The sequence below is a fragment of the Podarcis filfolensis genome (genome assembly GCF_964270895.1).
Source record: "Podarcis filfolensis genome assembly, chromosome: 15".
NCBI classification, from domain to species: Eukaryota; Metazoa; Chordata; class Lepidosauria; order Squamata; family Lacertidae; genus Podarcis; species Podarcis filfolensis.
In genome coordinates this window covers 22,243,627-22,264,101 of record NC_139618.1, presented here as the reverse complement: position 1 = coordinate 22,264,101, position 20,475 = coordinate 22,243,627, and the positions used below count along the sequence as shown (strand labels likewise).

At 46.1% G+C, this 20,475-nt stretch overlaps 1 protein-coding gene across 1 annotated transcript in view; it reads left to right on the top strand.

The window, feature by feature from the left end:
• SORL1 (sortilin related receptor 1) overlaps positions 1-20,475 on the top strand; it is a 115,250-nt gene that overhangs the window by 22,788 nt on the left and 71,987 nt on the right. Inside the window, exons 2-9 of the mRNA XM_083588249.1 lie at positions 3,197-3,313; positions 5,424-5,549; positions 7,121-7,282; positions 10,156-10,223; positions 11,647-11,827; positions 16,312-16,410; positions 18,039-18,208; positions 19,313-19,505. Coding sequence (XP_083444375.1) covers positions 3,197-3,313; positions 5,424-5,549; positions 7,121-7,282; positions 10,156-10,223; positions 11,647-11,827; positions 16,312-16,410; positions 18,039-18,208; positions 19,313-19,505 — 1,116 coding nt within the window. The remainder of the gene's footprint in view (positions 1-3,196; positions 3,314-5,423; positions 5,550-7,120; positions 7,283-10,155; positions 10,224-11,646; positions 11,828-16,311; positions 16,411-18,038; positions 18,209-19,312; positions 19,506-20,475) is intronic.

Below are 20,475 nucleotides of genomic sequence, written 5' to 3'. Positions count from 1 at the left end.
GACACAAGCAACAGACAGAATGAGTCCAACTGAGCCTATGCACACAGATTCTCCCTCTCCCCCCATCCAACATAAGAGCTTGCCCATAATTTTTTCTTTTTCTTCCTTTAAATGGCAGACAGGCATCTTCATAAATAAATTAGAAGTGTAGAATCATCAAGTTGGAAGACGCCTCAAGAGACATCTTGGCCAAGGCCTTGAAGCAGCAAAATAATGATTGGTCTTGACATTTGCTGTGTTTAAACAACCCTGCCATGGGTCAGATCAAGAGGCAGCAATGCACATGGATGGTGGGGTTTTTTTTGGTGTGTATGTGTGTGTGTTTGGTGGATGTACTAAAATAGTGGGATATATAGGCAGCTGTTGTGGTGGGGAGCCAGGCTTTCTAGTTAAGAGAGTGAAACAGACCATTAGTAGATTCAGGACCAAAGGAAGACATTATTTAGACAATGCAGAATAATAATAATAATAATAATAATAATAATAATAATAATAATAATAATAATAATAATTCTATCCCACCCCTCATCCAAAGATCACAGGGTGGTTTACAGTTTAATTAAAATTCTAGTTTACTAGATTACTCAGGAGCCCCAGGTGAGTGACGTCAAAAGGATTTTGAAAATTCTCAGTACTGCATCACCCAAGTCTACATGTTTACTGACACTCCGGTTGCAAGACTTCCCTTTGCAGAAGCCATGCTGATTCTAACTTCTAGTGCAGGGGTCAGCAAACGTTTTCCGCAGGGGGCCGGTCCACTGTCCCTCAGACCTTGTTGGGGGCTGGACTATATTTTGAAGACCCCCACAACTCTTCCCTCCCTTCTCCACAGCACCGGACGAGCCCCAGTGGCTGCTTACCTGTGCCTTGTGAGTGGCAGGGGGTGGCGGCGGCGGAGGGATGATGAGCGGCCTGAAAGGGCTGGCTCCGGAGAGGGGCTGCTTAAAATGGTGCTCAGCCAATCACGGCTCAACAAAGCCCAGCCCCCCTTCCTCCTCTAGGCAGGGCGGGGAGAAGCCAGGAGGAGGAAGGGAGGAGGCGCCGCCACGGTGTGTGTGTGTGTGGGGGGGGGGAATGGCGCAGCCCGAACAATCAGAATCCCCACATCAATCCATTCGGCAATTCCCGGACCGTCCGTGGGCCGGATCCATAAGGCAATTGGGCCGGATCCAGTCCCCGGGCCTTAGTTTGCTGACCCATGTTCTAGCGCATAGGTATTTCATAGGATAGAAATACCTCTACAAATAAAGAAATAAGATGCGCTTGGCAATTTTATCTTTAAAACTTCCCATCAACTTGTGTGGGACAGTACAGTGGTACCTCTGGATACGAACGGGATCCGTTCCGGAGCCCCATTCACATCCTGAAGAGAATGCAACCTGCGTCTGCGGGTCGCAATTCGCCGCTTCTACGCACGCGCGTGACGTCATTTTGAGCATTTGCGCATGCGCGAGCGGCGAAACCCGGAAGTAACGTGTTCCGTTACTTCCAGGTCGCCGCGGAGTGCAACCCGAAAACGCTCAACCTGAAGCAACTTTAACCCAGGGTACGACTGTATGGGCTCCTACTGTCCTGGATCTTAGAGATATGGTTACACCGGTCGTTTCCCAGACTTTGGGTACAGCAGCCCATCTTTGGAGAAGTTACGTATTTATGTGAGAAGATTAGCAATATCTAATTTGAGGTCTTTTTGGTTTTTTTAAGAGCTCTCAGGTGGATACCATCCAGACATAGCGATGTGTTCATTTTTTCATTTGTCATAAGGCTCGGAACTCAAAAGCTCCGCTTGAACCACAACTCCAGTTCTCATTACGCCTTGATTGCAAAGCTTTCTGATGAGATCAAGGCCGAGCATCAAAAGACCCTCGGCGAGGTTTGCTTGTCTTGACGTAACCCAGAGAGGCAAGAGCATCCCCTATGGGCTTGTTCTCACAACCGTTGAGCGGCAGCTCAGCTCTTCCTTGAAAAGAGGTTTTTGGCTTTGATATCGTTCATAATGTTTGGAGTGTTTAACATGCATTAATACTTGAGCTCTGCTCAGTACCACTTCTGAAGAGCGTAGGTGGTTCAGCTGCGGGTTTTTAATGAAAAAGGAATTAAATCGTTAAGTGGAAGCCTTCTAGCAAAAGCAGGGTTGGAAATGCGCGGTCCTTCAGGGGAGGTGAGCTCGTCGACTGCAGCCCATTGTCTCGAGAGTGCCTTCTCTTAGCATCACCTTCCACATGATGTAACAAACAGGTTTGCAGTTGCCTCGTGGGAGACAATCCCTGTCTCCTGATGCAGTTGCCTTGATGAATAAATAGTGGGAAAGGGATGGCCAGGAGCCAGAGACCTGAGGAAGTGAAGTGATAATAGAGCAGGCATGTTATTCTGTTTTCTTTTTTAATCCTGGGAAACGAGAAAGTTTGTGGGGAAATTGCCTGGTAATGAACCCCTGCCCTCCTTTTGCGCATCAGATTATTTTTCGACGAACAGTGTAGGCTGCACACTTTCTTGGGCGAAAAAAGTTCTCATCGCTGTTGTACACGCCTTGATTTAGCCTCGACTTGGACTGCTGTAATACCCTCTGCTTGGAGCTGCCCTAGAAGACCGTTTGGAAGCCACAACGACTATTTTCAAATGCTGGTTTTAGTTTCCCTGACTCCCAGTTTGTTTCTGGGTTCAATTAAGAGTGCTGGTTTTAATCTTTTACAGAGAAATCGTAACCCCTAAACCTGTTTGCTAGTGAGGATTATGATTATGAATTGTGGCTTTTTGATCAATACACTGGCAGACTGTGCTGAAATTTGAAGGGTGGGAAAGAACTGTATGTTGGTATGTTGCCTCAAATTATGTCAGCCTCCAGAGATTTTCAGGGTTAACAAGGTTGCAAACAGATCCCCCCCCCCCCCCGAAACAAAACCAAACTGAGGGCCAAACCTTTGCTAGATTCCTCCAGATTTCTGGAAGTGGCTTTCACATCAGGCGAAAGATCACATAAAATGTGAAGAACAGGTAAGGAAATGTCATGAAAATGGGATAAAATGCAGTCTGAATGCAGCTGTAATGTGATGAAACTCACACTGGACGCTCTTTTAACAAGACTCTTTCTTTCTTTCTTTCTTTCTTTCTTTCTTTCTTTCTTTCTTTCTTCCTTCCTTCCTTCCTTCCTTCCTTCCTTCCTTCCTTCCTTCCTTCCTTCCTTCTTCTTCCCCAGGTCAGTCTGAATGATTCCCACAACCAGATGGTCGTTCACTGGGCTGGAGAGAAGAGCAATGTCATCGTTGCTTTGGCCCGTGATAGCTTAGCCTTCCTAGGCCCCAAGTTAAGTGATGTAAGTAATTATGTCTCTGTGTGTGTTTGTTGTTTTTAAATAAGTTTAAGGTTGAAAATAACACAGATAACCAAACTTCGACACAGTTAGTTGCTTTGCATGGATTAATGCTCCAGCCCTCAAATCAGTTTCCAACGAGTGCCTAATTTCTGTTTCGTACTGTTTTTGGCACCCTGCTAAAATCTTCTTCATGTAGGCAAGTATAGCCAGTTATGTAAAGCTGACATGTATTTTTACGTGTAATTTTATTTTATAGCATATCTTTTAAACTATGGATTTAATTTATATTGTGATCCCCTCACTCTGGGGTCATTGCTTTTAAGTTCTGACTCTTATTAGTAATTTTAATGCATACTTTATGTAAACCACTTTAGAGGTTCTTTTTTTTTAACAATTAAACAGTATGGAAATGAGATGAAATAATAAAATAGGCCTTGATAAGTAGGCAGCTATCGAAGCCGTTTCAGGCTTCCCCCAAAGTATGCCCCAATCATTTTAGGGAATATTAACTTGTACTTGTTGTAGACATGGCTCAGTTGTATTTAGTTTATTGTAAGCTGCCTTGTTGTACACCACTTTTGGCATGAAGAGGTTTATAAATCTGCAAATGAATAAAACAAGGAAACAATTGCTTCTTCCTTTGGCATTTACAAATGAGTGAAAAAATGGCTCCAATTGTCTTTTGAAAAGGATGCTACTGCACAGGGGGTTGCAAGGATACTGGAGTTATCAGCAACTTACTAGAAAAAGCTGTCATTAAATATTACTCCTCCTGGGAAAATGATTCCATTCCCACTGAGCTTCTTCCTCTGCCACCATCTCCCCTCACCTATTTAGCACACTGTTGCATTGTGGAATAGGATAGGATATGATACGGAATCAGAGGGAGGTAACGGCGAGAGGACCTCTTTATAGGACCCATCCCTATAGATTGCACAACACCATTCGTTTTGGAGCTGGGAGTGGGCAGGGAGGAGTTGGAAATCTTTAATGAAACCAGAAGGTCAAATTTCAAAGTAATTATGATTTATCAGCTCAGTATAACAAATAGTAAAGGTTCCAGAGACATGACATTTGCCCTCACCTTCTCTGTTGTTGGAAGGGACGTGGATGGCACTGTGGTCTAAACCACAGAGCCTAGGACTTGCCGATCAGAAGGTCGGCGGTTCGAATCCCTGCGACGGGGTAAGCTCCCGTTGCTCAGTCCCAGCTCCTGCCAACCTAGCAGTTCGAAAGCACGTCAAAGTGCAAGTAGATAAATAGGAACCGCTCCAGCGGGAAGGTAAACGGCGTTTCGGTGTGTTGCTCTGGTTTGCCAGAAGCGGCTTAGTCATGCTGGCCACATGACCCGGAAGCTGTACGCCGGCTCCCTCGGCCAATAAAGCGAGATGAGCGCCACAACCCCAGAGTCGTCTGCGACTGGACCTAACAGTCAGGGGTCCCTTTACCTTAACTTTACCTCTCTGTTGTTGGAAAACTCCACAAGGGCAGAGACCTGCCTTTTGTTCGCTTACATTATTCTGTATAAGTTGACATGCATTAATGGCTCTGTATAAATATGACAAAAATAATACTGTTTAAGAACAGTGAGGAAGCTGGTCTGTTGAGCTGGTCCATCTAGCTTGGTGCTGTCTAGAGTTCCAGACAGGGAATAATTCCCAGCCGTACCCAGAAATTCAGGGGATAGAACCGGGAACCTGCGTGCAAAACAGATACTCACTACCAGTGAGCTATGGCCCTTCAGGAACAAGTGATTGTTGTTGTATGGTAGCCTGTTCCCTGATTTGCAAACTCACTTCCCTACTCCCTCTTCCATTTGTTGTAGCTAAGGGTGAGCAGCTGCAATAGTCCGTCCTGTTTCCTGAGCAAGCCTGAGGATGCTCAGTTGACACCATTCTTAATACAAGGAGGCAGCTGCCATAGCTCTGCACCAGGAAGCCCCCAGTGCAGTGCTATAGCCGCTCCTTCCTCTCGTCCTGGTAAAGAAAAATAATTCTCAAATTCCTTGGTTTTTTAATTTTTTTTTAAAAGAACCACATGATTTGATGGGGTGGAATGGTCTTTTTTTTGTGTGTGTACGGTTTGTAACATTAGCATCTTTCCTTGCCAGGTTTATATTTCTTATGACTACGGGAAAACCTTTAAAAAGATATCGGAGAAATTCAATTTTGGCCCGGGGAACAGCAGCCAAGCAGTGATTGCTCAATTCTACCACAGCCCAGCCGACAACAAGAGGGTAGGAAATTAGAAATTGTTTGAATGTGTAAACAAAGGATTTCAACTGCACACCCCCTAGGTTTAAATAAGGGTGTTCTAAATATTTTGGAGTAGGATCTTTTCCTGAAAAAGATCTAATGCAAGTATTTCGCTCTTTCTCTCCCTTGCCCCACTTTGACTTTTGCTTCTTTCTCTTTTCTGGGCTGGTTACATAGTTGATCCCACCTAACTGGGGGATCTCCTGAGCGGTGCTCAATGTGGTTTGACAATCCTTCTTCCCAGGGAATTCTGGGAACTTGTAGCACTGCGAGAGGAAAAGGGGTCTCCTTACAACTCTGAGCACCATGAACAATCGACAGCTCCCAGGATCCTTTGGGAGAAAGCCATGCTTGTCGTGTGTTGAATGTGTGGTGTGAATGTGGTAAAGGCAAGAGACACATCCGTTGCTCCACCCACTTTTGCCTCTGGCTCCACCCACCCCAGGCACACGGCCCCTGGAAGTCTGCCTTTGAGGCCCTGTGGCCCTGTTATGATAAGTAGATGTTATGGAAGGAGAAGTTGTACTTGTGGTTTCCATTTTTGGCAGCGGCTGTGAGGTTTGTTTTGTAATGTCTAGTTCCATCCTTGGATGAGCTTCTCGGTTTGTGTAGAAAATGTCAATTAAACTCAAACACCCCCCCCCCAGCTCCTTGTTTTGACCTCTGCGAAGTCTTCGCTTTGCCGCTTTGGTCAGTGATGTAGCGTCTCTGCCGTGCCTTCAGAGCAGACCAAGAGGTCTAAGTGTGTGCCATGCTCAGGCAGAACAGTAGAAATTGCTGCAACTAAACAGCTGTTTACCTAACAGCTAACGGGTTTGTGTAGCCGAGGGAAAATATTTGTCTCCTGAGGATTACAGATTGTGTTTGATCAAGAAAACTGACTGAGTGGCTTCTTATTTTGCGGTGGGGAGATGGGAGAGGGCAGAATAGAAAACAAAAGTCTTCCGTTGTTTGTTACAAAAATTCTCTCCTTAAAAGCAAAGGCTGCACAGTTGTCTTCTGTGACAGATGTGAATCCTAAACTAGCTTTGCAAGCCAAGCTGATGGGTGCCTTGCAGAAATGAAGTTGCCAGGCTTGTCAACTCCACCACTGAAGGAGGGAGGCCTAGTCTATCATTTAACTCCATAACCTGCCCGTCTCCGTCCCCCGTCCCCCCAACCATCCGATCCTAAGTGAAGGTCTAAATTGCACGTTTTGAATTTTATTGTGCTATTATCTTCTTTAGTGGGTTGTGCAAACTGCTGTTCTGAATAATGCTTTGAATAGGGTAGGGGGCACTGGGGATGAGTTTGTAGGACCAAGAGGGCAGTGGGTGAATTTTTTATGTTTTTATTTGGAACCACTGTTTTTAAATATAATTTATTGCATCGGTGAGGGATTCTGGCTACAGAAACTGGTGAAAACGTAACAAAAAGTGGCGTACAGTTTTTTGTTTGTGTGTGCGTGTGTATGCAACTTTCACATCCAAACAATTCTGCCAAGATCTGCGTGCTGATTTTTGAAGACCCACTGATTTTTTTGTCCTACCCCTCCCTCCTTTTCCTTTTACAGTACATATTCGTTGATGCCTTCACTCAGTACCTCTGGCTTACCACGGACTTCTGCAACACCATCCAGGGCTTCTCAATTCCATTCAAAGCGGCAGATCTGCTTTTGCACAGTCGACTCCCAAACCTCATCTTGGGATTTGACAAGACCCATCCCAACAAGCAGGCGAGTAGATCACTGACGGATGCGCATGCCGAAGGCTCCCAATTTCTGCTTTTCTTTCTGTGCGTGGGAGTGGGTGTCCTGCGAACGAAATGCTCTGTGTGGGAAGGTGCCTTGATGATCACACGGAGCGCAGTTAAACTGTGGAACTCCCTCCCACTGGATGCAATGACGGCCGCCAACTTGGATGGCTTTAAAAGAGAAACTGGACGAATTCACAGAGGATACAGCTATCAGTGGCTACTAGGCAGGATGGCTATGCCCTGTCTCCATAGTCAGAGGCAGTAAGACTTCTGAATGCTAGTTATTGGGAATTGCAGGTGGGGTGAGTGCTGCTGTTGTACTAAGGTCTTGCTTGTGGGCTTCCTATAGGCAACTGCTTGGCCACTGTGAGCCAGGATACTGGCCTAGACACAGCATTGGCCTGATCCAGCAGGGCTCGTCTTATGTTCTTGATCATTTGTCTGTCTTTTGTGTTTTAGGTTGTTAACCCCGTTCAGAACCCAGGTCTTTTAGAGCATGAGACTCTTAATCTTACGGCTGTGGATTCGAGCCTAATAATAATAATAATAATAATAATAATAATAATAATATACGATATACGATATCTTTATTGTCATTGTCCCATGCAGAACAATGAAATTGAAAAACTACATAAAACTACATAAAAACTACTACAAAACTACATAAAACATTCAAAAACCCCTAAAAACTCTGATGATAATAATAATAACCATAATAACCATAATAATAATAACCATAATAATAATAATAATAATAATAATAATAATAATAATAATAATAATAATTTTATTTATACCCCACCCTCCCTGGCCAGAGCCGGGCTCAGGGTGGCTAACACCAGTAAAATTACAGTAAAAACATAATAGGAAAAAAACCCAATTTAAAATACAGGTTAAAATGCATCCCACGAGGAGCAAAAGATCCTGCATTGCAGGGAGTTGGACTAGATGTTCCTTGAGGTCCCTTCCAGCTCTGCAATTCCATGATTTTAACTTGCTGCCCTCTAGATATTTTGAGCGGCATCTCCCACCACCCCATATCCTCTGCCATGTTGCATGGTGGCAGTTGGAGTCCAACAACATCTGGCAGGCACTATGTTTGATAGAGCATCTGCTTTACATGTAGAAGGCTCCAGGTTCAGCTCCTGACACCTCCTGTTGTTGGGGGTGGGGTGTATCCCCTGCCTGAAACTCTGGAGATCTGCTGCCAGTCAGTGTATACCAAAATGAGCTGGATAGGCCAGTGGTCTGACAGCTTCTCAGTTCTATGGAAAAGAGGCCTTCTGCAACCCTGCTCTTCTCAACCATACTGTGTTCAGAGCCTGGTGAAGGAAGAAATTAGGCCAACGATTCCCACTTCCCAGCAAGAAGCCTGCCTTTGTTCCTCTCCAGGCCTGCTCTGCATTGTTCTCACGCCTGGCTCTCGAAATGGGCAGGAGCCCGGGAGGTGGAGGGACGCCAGACAGCCTAACTCCGCTGCCCTGGTACTTGGCAGGAACAGCAGTGTTTGTCTTGTGTGGTCACATTTGGGTGGTTTTGCTTCCCCGCTCCCGCTTTCAATGTTTGGATGTTTCCTTCACCATAACTGAAAGGCGGTTAGTGCCCTGGGGTTGGTGGTAAAAGCTCGGAGACGGTTTCTCGCTTTGACTCGGTTAGCCAGAGCGACACTTCTTGCCCTTAAAAAGAAAAAAAGGGAGGAGAAATATCTCCCAGCTCCCAGCAGCAGAGAGCCAGAAGGAAGCATCGCTTGCAACCTCTCCATGGTCCTTTCCCTTGCTGGCGAGCTCTCCTCTCATTGTATTCCTCCCTTTCCACCGACATCGGCTTGCCCTGATCTCAGCAGCCATGGCACTTGCTACTCACTGGCAGGGTGAAATTGCTCATAAGCTCTTTCTGCACCAGATCTGCTTGGGGTTAAAAGAGCATGCTGGCTCTGCGAAGCTTTCGTGAGATTTCACGGGGCCACCGGAGTTCCCACAAGCATCCCCGGCCTTCCAGAGCCGTCATACTGAGCAGGTCTTGCCTCTCAAGCAAGGCCTTTTCCCCCTGCCAGGTTATTTGGAATAATAATAATAATAATAATAATAATAATAATAATGATTTATTATTTATACCCCACCCATCTGGCTGGGTTTCCCCCGCCACTCTGGGTGGCTTCCAACAAAATATTAAAATACAACAATGCCTCAAACATTAAAAGCTTCCCTAAACAGGGCTGCCTTCAGATGTCGTCTAAAAGTCTGGTAGTTGTTTTATTTGACATCTGGTGGAAGGGAGTTCCACAGGGCGGGTGCCACTACCGAGAAGGCCCTCTGCCTAAAAAGGGCTTTTAAGCACTCCGGCTTGCTACCTGGGCAAGGAGCTCTGGGAGCACAGGGGATTTTCTCCCCCTGCCTCACTTGCTACCTGTGGGGCAGCTCCAAGGATTTGGGTAGCCCTGATTTTCGTGTACACATAGAACCCTTGGAACCAAACCCCTGCATCAGATGTGACTGTACTGGGCTTGCTTCGTGGTGCTAAGGTCTTTGCAGGCTTATTGTAAGTTGAACCAGAGTGTTTCATTGGATGGATGAGGGGATATCGTGTCTTCTTAACCACTGTGTGCTCATGTGGGGGAACATGGCTGTGGCCGCCAGTCCCCTAGCCAAGTATAAGGTGCAGCATATGCACTTTTAACTCCTTCCTGAAGCCATCGTCGCATATTTCTTTCTCTCAGCACCAGCCTTTGGCAGCCTGAGACAGCTTAATGCACAGCATCCAGGATCCACCCTGATCCATGCATTCCCTGGCCATCTGGGTTTGGCCGGTCCACCAGAATCCAAACATATTTCTCCATGTTCTAATTTCTTGCAGCTCTGGAAGTCGGATGATTTTGGGCAGACGTGGATAATGATTCAGGAGCACGTGAAATCGTTTTCCTGGTAAGTTGTGGAATTCTTTGTGAAATATACTCAGAGTCGCAAAGTGATTTCATGCTCTTTATTCAGCTCATAGTGGTGAGGAGGAATGAATGAAAGTCCCCTCAAGGTATCTGCTTTATTGACATTATTTACACAATGGGCTGCACATGATTGGCTAATTCCGGAATTCTACTGTAAGCCAATCAGGTTGTGGATTCACTTCTATCTGGAGCATGATTGGGTGGTTCCTGCCAACCAATCATACTGCTGCATTGTTCTAGGACCAATCAGACTGCTGCATTCTGAATCCTATTGTTCTAGGACCAATCAGACTGCTGCCTTTTGGATCCTATTGTTCTAGGACCAATCAGACTGCTGCAGTTTGGATCCTATTCAACTCAGTACATAACACTTTGCAGGCTTCTCAGGAGCCTCTTCTTCCTCCCCATCCATTGCAATGTCATCTACACCTCTTTCTGAGCAAGGGGCTTGAATCCTGGGCTCTGCTACTCCAGGATGAAGGTGGAGTGTGTCCTTCCTTAGAAAAAATAAAAAGTTCCTTGCATGGATCATCAGGGACAGGAGTACTCTAAATGTTTCTTTCAGGTGTGCATGAGGTTGCCTTTGTGCCTGGTTTATGAATTTCCTAGAGGCATCTGGCTGATCACTATTGGAAACACAATAATGGGAGAGTAGGGCCTTTTGTTCTGATGCAGCTGTGCTGTTCTTATGCACTAAGTCTTGACTACAGGAGAAAAGTCAATGAGCAGCAATGCTTGGCTTTCACTTTGGAGGTGCAGCCATTGTGTTTCTTAGCATTTTTGAAATCTGAAACCAAGGCAATGTGAGGTTTTTTTCCTTTTTCTGCACCAGTGAGGGCTAGAAACTGTACAGTGGTACCTCTGGTTACGAACTTCATTCCAGAGGCCCGTTCTTAAGCTGAAACCGTTCTTATCCTGAGGCACGCTTTCGCTAATGGGGCCTCTCGCTGTGCATGCGCCTCCGGTGTGCAATTTCCGTTCGTATCCTGGGGCAAAGTTCGCAGCCAGGAGCAGCTACTTCCGGGTTAGCGGAGCTCGTTACCTGAAACGTTCATAACCAGAGGCACCACTGTATTTAGAAGTGTTTATTATACAGGTCTATCTCCCAAACAGATTACTGATCAGGTCTAAACACCTGTCAGGCTGCACGCTGTCTGGTGTTTCATGGATTTGCGGATTAGAAACGTAAACGATGAAATTTTGAGCAGCTGAGGTTTTCAAAAGCCACTGCAGGTTGCACCAAACTGTCTAGGAGAAGATAGCCCCTATTGCCCATTAAGTAGAGTAATGAAAATGACGAGCAGTAGTTTTAGAACAGACGAAAAGGTGGGGATATAAAGGTAATGCAACAATAATGGTATACATAGAAAAGATGGCTTCTTTTCTTGTCTTTTTGCTACAAGGGGTGTTGAACCGTATGACAAACCCTACACAGTTTACATCGAGCGCCATGAGCCTACCCGGGCCTCCACAATCCTCCGCAGCACCGATTTCTTTCAAACCAGAGAAAACAAAGAGATTCTGCTCGAGGAGGTTGAAGACTTCCAGCTCAGGGAAAAGTATCTGTTTGCAACAAAATCTGTGGTAAGGAGCATTAAGTTGACGATCTATAGCGCAGGAGTTGGGAACCTCAGGCCTGGAACTCTGAACACAGCCCTCAAAGCCTCTCTGTTTGGCCCCTGGCATTCTTCCCAGGCCATGCAAACCCTGCTCCTCTTTCACTAGGTCAGTGTTTTTGCTTAGCCAGATCGTGCCTCTTTCTTCCCTGGATGAAGGGTAGAGAAGGGTTGTTGCTCCACCCACTTTTTCCTTTGGGCACGCCCACTACTGGCAGAAGGTCAGCGGTTTGAATCAGAATCAGATCAGAAGGTCGGTGGTTCGAATCCCTGCGACGGGGTGAACTCCCGTTGCTCGGTCCCAGCTCCTGCCAACCTAGCAGTTCGGAAGCACGTCAAAGTGCAAGTTGATAAATAGGTACCGCTCTGGCGGGAAATGCTCCGCCGTTTCCGTGCGCTGCTCTGGTTTGCCCTAAGCGGCTTAGTCATGCTGGGCACATGACCCGGAAGGTGTACGCCGGCTCCCTCGGCCAATAAAGCGAGATGAGCGCCGCAACCCCAGAGTCGGTCACGACTGGACCTAATGGTCAGGGGTCCCTTTACCTTTACTACTGGCAAGTGGCCCTCAGAGGATTGCCCAGAAAGGAATGTGGCCCTCAGACCCAAAAAAAGTTTCCTGTCCCTGCTGTGGAGGGAGCAGCTTAAAAGAAAAGCACAACCCAAATTTATAAAGCAGCACAGTGCATAGATGTCAAAGAAGCAGAACCAGATTTTTGAGCATCCACCACTGTCCCAAAACAATGCTCCAAAAACCTTTCTGCGTTAGCTACAGAAGAAGAGGAGGGGAACATGCTGCGAGCCTCAAAGGAAAGCATCAGAGTCTCCTTTGACTTGTGTTTGTGATCCAAATTTATTATCCCTTCATGGGGGTCTGGCAGGCAGCCTGTATGTGCTGCAATACTTTTCTGCTTAGGGAAGATTAAAATAACCCGGAGGTTTGTCAATATAGACCACAGATAGGGAATCTTTGGCCCTCCAGACTACAACTCCCATCATCCTGGAGGATTGGCCATGCTAGCTGGGGCTGATGGGAGTTGGAGTCCAATATCTGGAGGGCGTCAAGTTCCCCATGAATGAGCATCTTGGTCCAAATGCAAAATTTAACTCAGAAGGACATTAACCATTGATGACTGTTTTAAACAGGGAATCCAGAATTTTTGGGTTAAAAGCCTCTCTTCCTCCTGTGCCTGCCACATTTTATGACCAGAAAATGCACATTATGTAGTTGCAATTCTCTTGTGTGAGAGTCAATGTGGGTATAATGGTTAGCAAGCTGGACTGGGGCTTGTTTTTCAAATCCACGCCTCAGCTTGGTGAGCTTCTAACCTACCTCACAGGGCTGTTGTGTGGATAAAGTGGGGAGCATGTTCATTTCCCTGACCTCTTTGTAGGGAGAGCGAGCAGAAATAGCAGAACGAGCCTGAGTTTGTGGTTCAGGAGCATGCAGGATGCAACAGCAGGGTAAAAAAAATGCCAGCCTGCTTCTATTTGATTTTAGTACTTTAGGCAGATCTAGGTCAGTGTGAAACACGGAGGCTCTGGGAAGGAGAAGTTTAGATGCCTGTAAGTAATAGGCATATGTAGGTGGGAATGGGAGAGGGGAATGGATGGGCAGGGTGTCATGGGAGAAGAAGAGCTTTTGCAGTACTATCGAGGAAAAGTATGTTAGTCAAGCAGAACGAGGCCCTGATAATATCTCCTGATGGTCTGGATAGAGGATGGAGAGGAGCGTTTGAGCGTGCGTAGAAACTAGCCGACTGCATACAGGCAACGCTTTCGTATGTTGCTCCGCCCACTTTTGCCCCTGGCCTTGCCCACCTTTGCACACGGCCCCCAGAAGGCATGTTGTATGCTCACATCTGGGAGAGTAGCCGTAGCTCAGAGGTAGAGCTTGCCCCCCTCATTGCTGGACGTCATGTTATTTTTGTTTCAGAGCTCTTAATGTGGGGTGCAGCTTGCCGACCTAGAAATAAGCTTTGGCACTCCCTCGCTCCCCCTGCCCTGAATTTTCCGGTGTGGACGCTGCAGGCAGTGTAGCCCACTTTTGATCCCTGACATCTCCAGTTGAAAACAAAAACTAATGATGGCTGATGGGAGAAAACCTTCTCTGCTTTGTAGGGATTGGTAACCTTCTGGGACTACGACTCCCATCATCCCTTCCTCATTGGCCATGCTGGCATGGGCTGATGGGAGTTGGAGTCCAACATCACATTGAGAGTCACAGGCTCCCCCACCCCTGAGCTGGATGGTTTGAATTGACATAGGGCAACTTCATATATGGGCCATGGTACAAAATGATGAAAATCACTTTCCGCCTCACTTCCGTCCCACTCTTCGGGCAGTTAAAAGTGCAGCCCTATGGGCTAGTTGGGGATGTGGGTGGCGCTGTGGGTTAAAACACAGAGCCTAGGACTTGCTGATCAGAAGGTTGGCGGTTCGAATCCCCACGACAGGGTGAGCTCCTGTTGCTCGGTCCCTGCTCCTGCCAACCTAGCAGTTCGAAAGCACGTCAAAGTGCAAGTAGATAAATAGGTACCGCTCCGGCGGGAAGGTAAATGGCGTTTCCGTGCCCTGCTCTGGTTCGCCAGAAGCGGCTTAGTCATGCTGGCCACATGACCCGGAAGCTGTACGCCGGCTCCCTTGGCCAATAAAGCGAGATGAGCACTGCAACCCCAGAGTCAGCCACGACTGGACCTAATGGTCAGGGGTCCCTTTACCTTTATGGGCTAGTTAAAACATTGCAACGCCACTTAATGGCTTGAACCAGCAGCTATGTGAATGTTGGCATAGGTGGGAATCCCAGAACCATCGTCATGTAATCCATCCCATTGTGGGTTTGAGTCATAGCGAGTTTGGAGAGGGAAAGTGGTTCCTGGCAGACTCCCAGGGAAGAGGGCAATTAAAATAATAATAAAACCCAGAAAACTGTGGTGTGTGCATACCTGTAAAAATAACTTGGCTAGATACAACCCAACATGGTTCCTTTCCCCCCGCTAGTGCTTCAATCCAGATGTGCCTACATTAGTTACTTGTAGCTAGGGATATTGGAGAATCCCAGTGGTGGCAGACATGGTGAATGTTTGCTCATTCGTCTCAAGTCTGCAAATGCTAATGTCTGCATATGAACCTTCCACCCACCCTCAATTTGCATTGCCCTTCCTTTGCATTGAAACGGCCTCAGTCCAGTATACCTGAAGGAGCGTCTCCACCTCCATCGTTCAGCCCGGACACTGAGGTCCAGCGCTGAGGGCCTTCTGGCGGTTCCCTCGCTGCGAGAAGCCAAGTTACAGGGAACCAGGCAGAGGGCCTTCTTGGTAATGGCACCCGCCCTGTGGAACGCCCTCCTACCAGATGTCAAAGAGAAAAATAACTACCAAACTTTTAGAAGACATCTGCAGGCAGCCCTGTTTAGGGAAGCTTTTAATGTTTAATAGGTTATTGTATTTTAGTGTTTTGTTGGAAGCCGCCCGGAGTGGCTGGGGAAACCCAGCCAGATGGGCGGGATATTAATAATAATAATAATAATAATAATAATAATAATAATAATAATAATAATAATAATTTTTATTATTATTGAAATGAACGGTGTGGAGTAAGGCAGCAGGATTATAATTAATAATGTGATTTAACAACGTAATTAAATATGTCAAATTCCGCCACAGTGGAGAGCAAGCTGAATAATGTAATTTTTGCCGGAAACTGAACTGCAGCAGAATGGAAACATGGATCGGGATGGAGGTCATTGCATACGTCCTTTGCTTTGTGACATTGAAATCCTGAAAGAGAAAGATTCAGAAGAGCCAACTCTCTTCCAGTTTACAATGGCTCCCTTGTCTGGTCATCTGACTTTTTTTAGGTTCACCATAGGTGAGCAAGCAAGTAGCACTTTCCATGAAGTTAAGGGTTGGAAATGGGTAACACCATTCAGGAAAGAAACCCTATGACTTCCCTTGCCATTTTATTCCCTTGCTAAATCTTTTATTCCGTTGCTAAATCTATCTTCGTTTTGGGAACTGTCACCAAAATGTGCAAATGGGCAGCAGGTCAGTGTGGGAAGCTGTGCCTTCGTTGCGTGGCTTTGTTTATTTGTACAAGCTCTTAAATCAGGCACAGGCAAACTTGGCACACCAGATGTTTTGGGACTACAACTCCCATCATCCCTGACTACTGGTCCTGTTAGCTAGGGATGATGGAGGGCCGAGTTTGCCTTAAATCCTAAAGCAGTGTTTCCCAAACTTGGGTCTCCAGCTGTTTTTGGACTACAACTCCCATCATCCCTAGCTAGCAAGACCAGTGGTCGGGGATGATGGGAATTGTAGTCCAAAAGCGACTGGAGACCCAAGTTTGGGAAACACTGTCTTAAAGCCTTCTTTTGTAAACAATAACAAACTTAAGATTAATGAGGTACTTACTACTTTGATTTCTCCCCCCCCCAACCCCTTTTCTTCTTAGCATCTTTTAGGGACGCAGCAGCCATCCGTTCAGCTTTGGGTATCCTTTAACCGCAAGCCAATGCAAGCAGCCCAGTTTGTGACGAGGCACCCCATTAAGGTATTGACATGTGGGAGGGAAATCCTTTTGCTGTCAAGGGCCGCATTATTGCAGGAATAATCTTTTGGGGGCCGCATGTTGCTGGTGGGTGGGTTTAAACCAGTTGTGGGCAGAGTCAAAAGTGGGGGGCATCACCCCTTTCCTTTCTAATTCTCTCCCTTTTTCTCTCCATCTTCTTCCCTGCCCCAGGGAAGGACAGATTGCTCTTGCAGCAAGTCTGAACTTGCGAGATCCCCCTGCCCCAAATTTCTTCCGTTATTCCTTCCCTCCATTTCAGCCTTCTTTCTCCATTTCTCCTGGCCTTCTTTGCCTACGGGTTCATCCCTCTTCCCCAGTATGAAATCAGATCATGTGCCACATATCCCTTATCCCCCCTGTAAGGGATGGCTGCAATTCAAAGAGAAGGTTTGAAGAGATGTTTCAAACCCTTTGCTGCTTTTCATAACAATGGCTTCACTCCCATGCACCTTTTTTTTCTTTTTTAAAAATAAAAAATTTATTAACACTTTCCACAATACAATAAAAGACAAGCTAATTTACACAAAGAATACCGTATTGGCCTGAATATAAGCCTCAATCCTCCCCCCCAATTCTGACCGTGAAAAGTTAAAGTGCAGCTTAAATTCACGACCTTACAGAAATTGGCTTCTATGATATCTCTGCTGAAACAGACATATGGTAAAACGGAATGGGTGTGAGTGCCTGTGGAATTTTAAGGGAGCAGCTTATGTTAAGGTATCGCCTTTTCTCTCTCTCTCTCTCCCCCCCCCATTGAATTTTAAAGGCACAGCTTATAATCAGGTGCGGCCTATATTCGGGCCAATACAGTAATAAAAAAGAAAGGAAAGGAAAAGATATAGAAGAGACAGAATAATAAAAGGCCCTCTCTCACAAATATATTTTACCCTCCCAGCTCTCACCTGGGAGCATCCCTCTCTTCTCCCAGCCTCTTGCCCTGAGAGATCTCCCCTTCCCCGTCCCTCTCACACAGACTGTATATCTCCTTCACTCTCATGCACCTTTAATGTGGGAATGGATCCCATTGAACGGTGTGGGGCTTGCTTCCTAGTTGGCATGCATTAGGATCACGCTGCATGCCACTTTTTAGGTCTGTTTCATTTTATAGTTGATGTTTATAGTGTGAGTTTCAACCAATTTAAAATTCACATAAACGTATGTGTCAGAGAAACAATAGGGGAAGAGAACGTTTGTTTGGGTTTTTTTTAGATGATGCTTAATGTGTTGCCATTGTGTTGCCTTAGAAAAGGCACCTCCTGCTCTGGTACAGAACAATTAGGTAGGCATGCGGCGGGGGTCTCTTCTAAGATAGCTTCCTTTCTATCTTTGAATGTACAGCTTATAGTCATCCATCTTATTTGGCTTCCTATTCAAACATACATTTTTGTTTGTTTGTAATCCTCAGAAGAGCTCTGGAGGCAGTATAATTATTGCCCCCATTTTACAGATGGGGGAAACTGAGGCTGAGAGAGAATGGTTTGCGTAAGGCATGTGATTTCGCGGCAGAAGTGTGAGTGCTGAACTTGCGGTTTCCTGGCTTGCAACTCACATTCGCATGCCTTCAGTGGAAGAAAAAGATTTCATTTTTTCTTCCCAACTCTTTCTTGAAGGAATACTATATTGCGGACACATCTGAAGACCAGGTGTTTGTGTGTGTCAGTCACAGTAACAACAGCACCAACCTCTACATCTCCGAAGCGGAAGGCCTAAGGTTTTCGTTGACTTTGGAGAACGTCCTGTACTACAGCCCTGGAGGAATGGGGAGTGACACTTTGGTCAAGTAAGTAGATAGATGTGCTCCACTCAAGTGGAGAGATGTGTCTGTGCTACTTTTGTGGATTTTGTCCTTAGCTTGCAAAGGTCAGCAATGGCCTCAAGAAATCTCCGTACCACACCTGACTGCCAAGCGAAGGTGCATTAAAATGAGAACAAATCATTCCTGTTTAAACAATGATGGCAAAGCACAAAATTATTCCAGCCAGCCAAGGAACAAATCTAATAAGGGTTTCAGCTCCCTCCTTGCAGGTAGTGGGAAGTCTTCAAAGAATTTAACTTCAACCAGCTCCCACGTAACCATCCAACCACAGCTTCCAAACATCTGATCAGTGTGTCTGGGGCCGAGTCAGGATGGCCGTCCATCAACAGATAGACTTGGGTGTCATCAGCATACTGATGGCAGCCCAAACCAAAACTCCAGACAAGCTGGACGAGGGGGCACATGAAGATGTTGAAAAGCATCGGGGAGAGTATCGCACCCTGCGGCACTCCACACACCAAGGAGTGGTGCGACGACAGTCCCCCCCCCAAGTGCCACCCTCTGTCCCCGACCAGTGCCCCCCTAATTCTTATTACTGTATAATCCCCGTTTATTATTTAATCTGTTGTGTAATCTTAGAAGAAGGGATGCGGGTGGCTCTGTGGGTTAAACTACAGAGCCTAGGGCTTGCTGATCAGAAGGTTGGTGGTTCGAATCCCTGTGATGGGGTGAGCTCCCGTTGCTCGGTCCCAGCTCCTGCCAACCTAGCAGTTTGAAAGCACATCAAAGTGCAAGTAGATAAATAGGTACCGCTCCGGCGGGAAGGTAAACGGCGTTTCCGTGCGCTGCTCTGGTTCGCCAGATGTGGCTTAGTCATGCTGGCCACATGACCCGGAAGCTGTACGCCGGCTCCCTCGGCCAATAAAGCGAGATGAGTGCTGCAACCCCAGAGTCGGCCACGACTGGACCTAAGGGGGTATGGCTGTGACAGGGTGTAGCTGCGACTATCGTGAAGCGGCCCTGCAGTTCTGAATTTGCCACTGCACCACTAGTCACAATGGGGAATTGCAGCTAACGGAGGTGTGTCACTCAGTGCTTTTGTTATCCCCCCCACCCCAATTTCGGCAGGTACTTTGCGAACGAGCCCTTTGCGGACTTCCACCGTGTGGAGGGGGTGCCAGGGGTCTACATTGCCACCTTGATCAACAGCTCCTTCAGCGAGGAGAACATGCGGTCTGTCATCACCTTCGACAAAGGTGGGACTTGGGAATTTCTCCAGCCGCCAGAGTATACTCGCTACGGCGAAAAGATAAATTGTGAGGTAATGATGCTGCGATGCAAAAGACGTCTCGCTGCCTCTTTGAGGGCTTTTGGATTGGGTGTTTGTGTTCTTGTTCCCTGGCTAGGCTCAGCTGAAGCTTGTAGATGCGTGTGATGTATATACCTGCTGGGTTGTGAATGGGCTATTCCAGGCTCCTGGGGGAAGTGCAATGCTTCTTCTAATAATAAATAAATAATTTTTTTATTTATACCCCGCCCTTCCCGGTTCAGGGCTGCTAACAACAAATTTAAAACACTTAATTGATACAACCAAAAACAGCATAAAATACAGTATAAAACGTGAATAATAAATTCAGAATTCAAAAATCAGTTTAGGGGGAAAATCCATCCAATAAACATTAGATGATCACCAGGGTTAGCTGGCTAAATTAGTCCTATTTGGGCCAGTTTGTGAAGAATATTCTCCGGGGAATTTTCTAGCAGAGAATATTCTCATTCTCAAGTGTGAAAAACATTTCCCATGTTTCTTTCTGTTTATGCTATCTACACAGCTTCCAGGTTTGGGGTGGGTGGCGTTGAGAGGGGCTCAACCAACATTTGGTTGTTTTATTACTGTTTTCTATTTTAGTTTATCTTCTTAAAAAAACTTTTTTAAAATTTGCAAGCTAGATTTTACCAGCACTGTTTTGATCCACTTCTCTTGCATGGCTGTAGTTCTTGACGCTGTGCTTTTTTAATCATTTACTGCTGTGATTATTTCTATCTTTTAATTTGTACAATGCATCAAACAGTTTTTTGGGGAGAGATGAGGTATGCATAAAAGAAACCGACAAAGTGAGAAATAAATGGCCTCTAGCCTATATACCTGTGCCTCCAGAAGGGAAAAAATAATAATCCTAGCCTTTAAGGGCTCTTGTTTGCTTTCTCTGGATTTCCCTCCCACATAGGCAAAAGGGTTGTGTAAAAGAAACAAACGGCATTATGTGATTTGGTTTGTAACGCGAAACGGA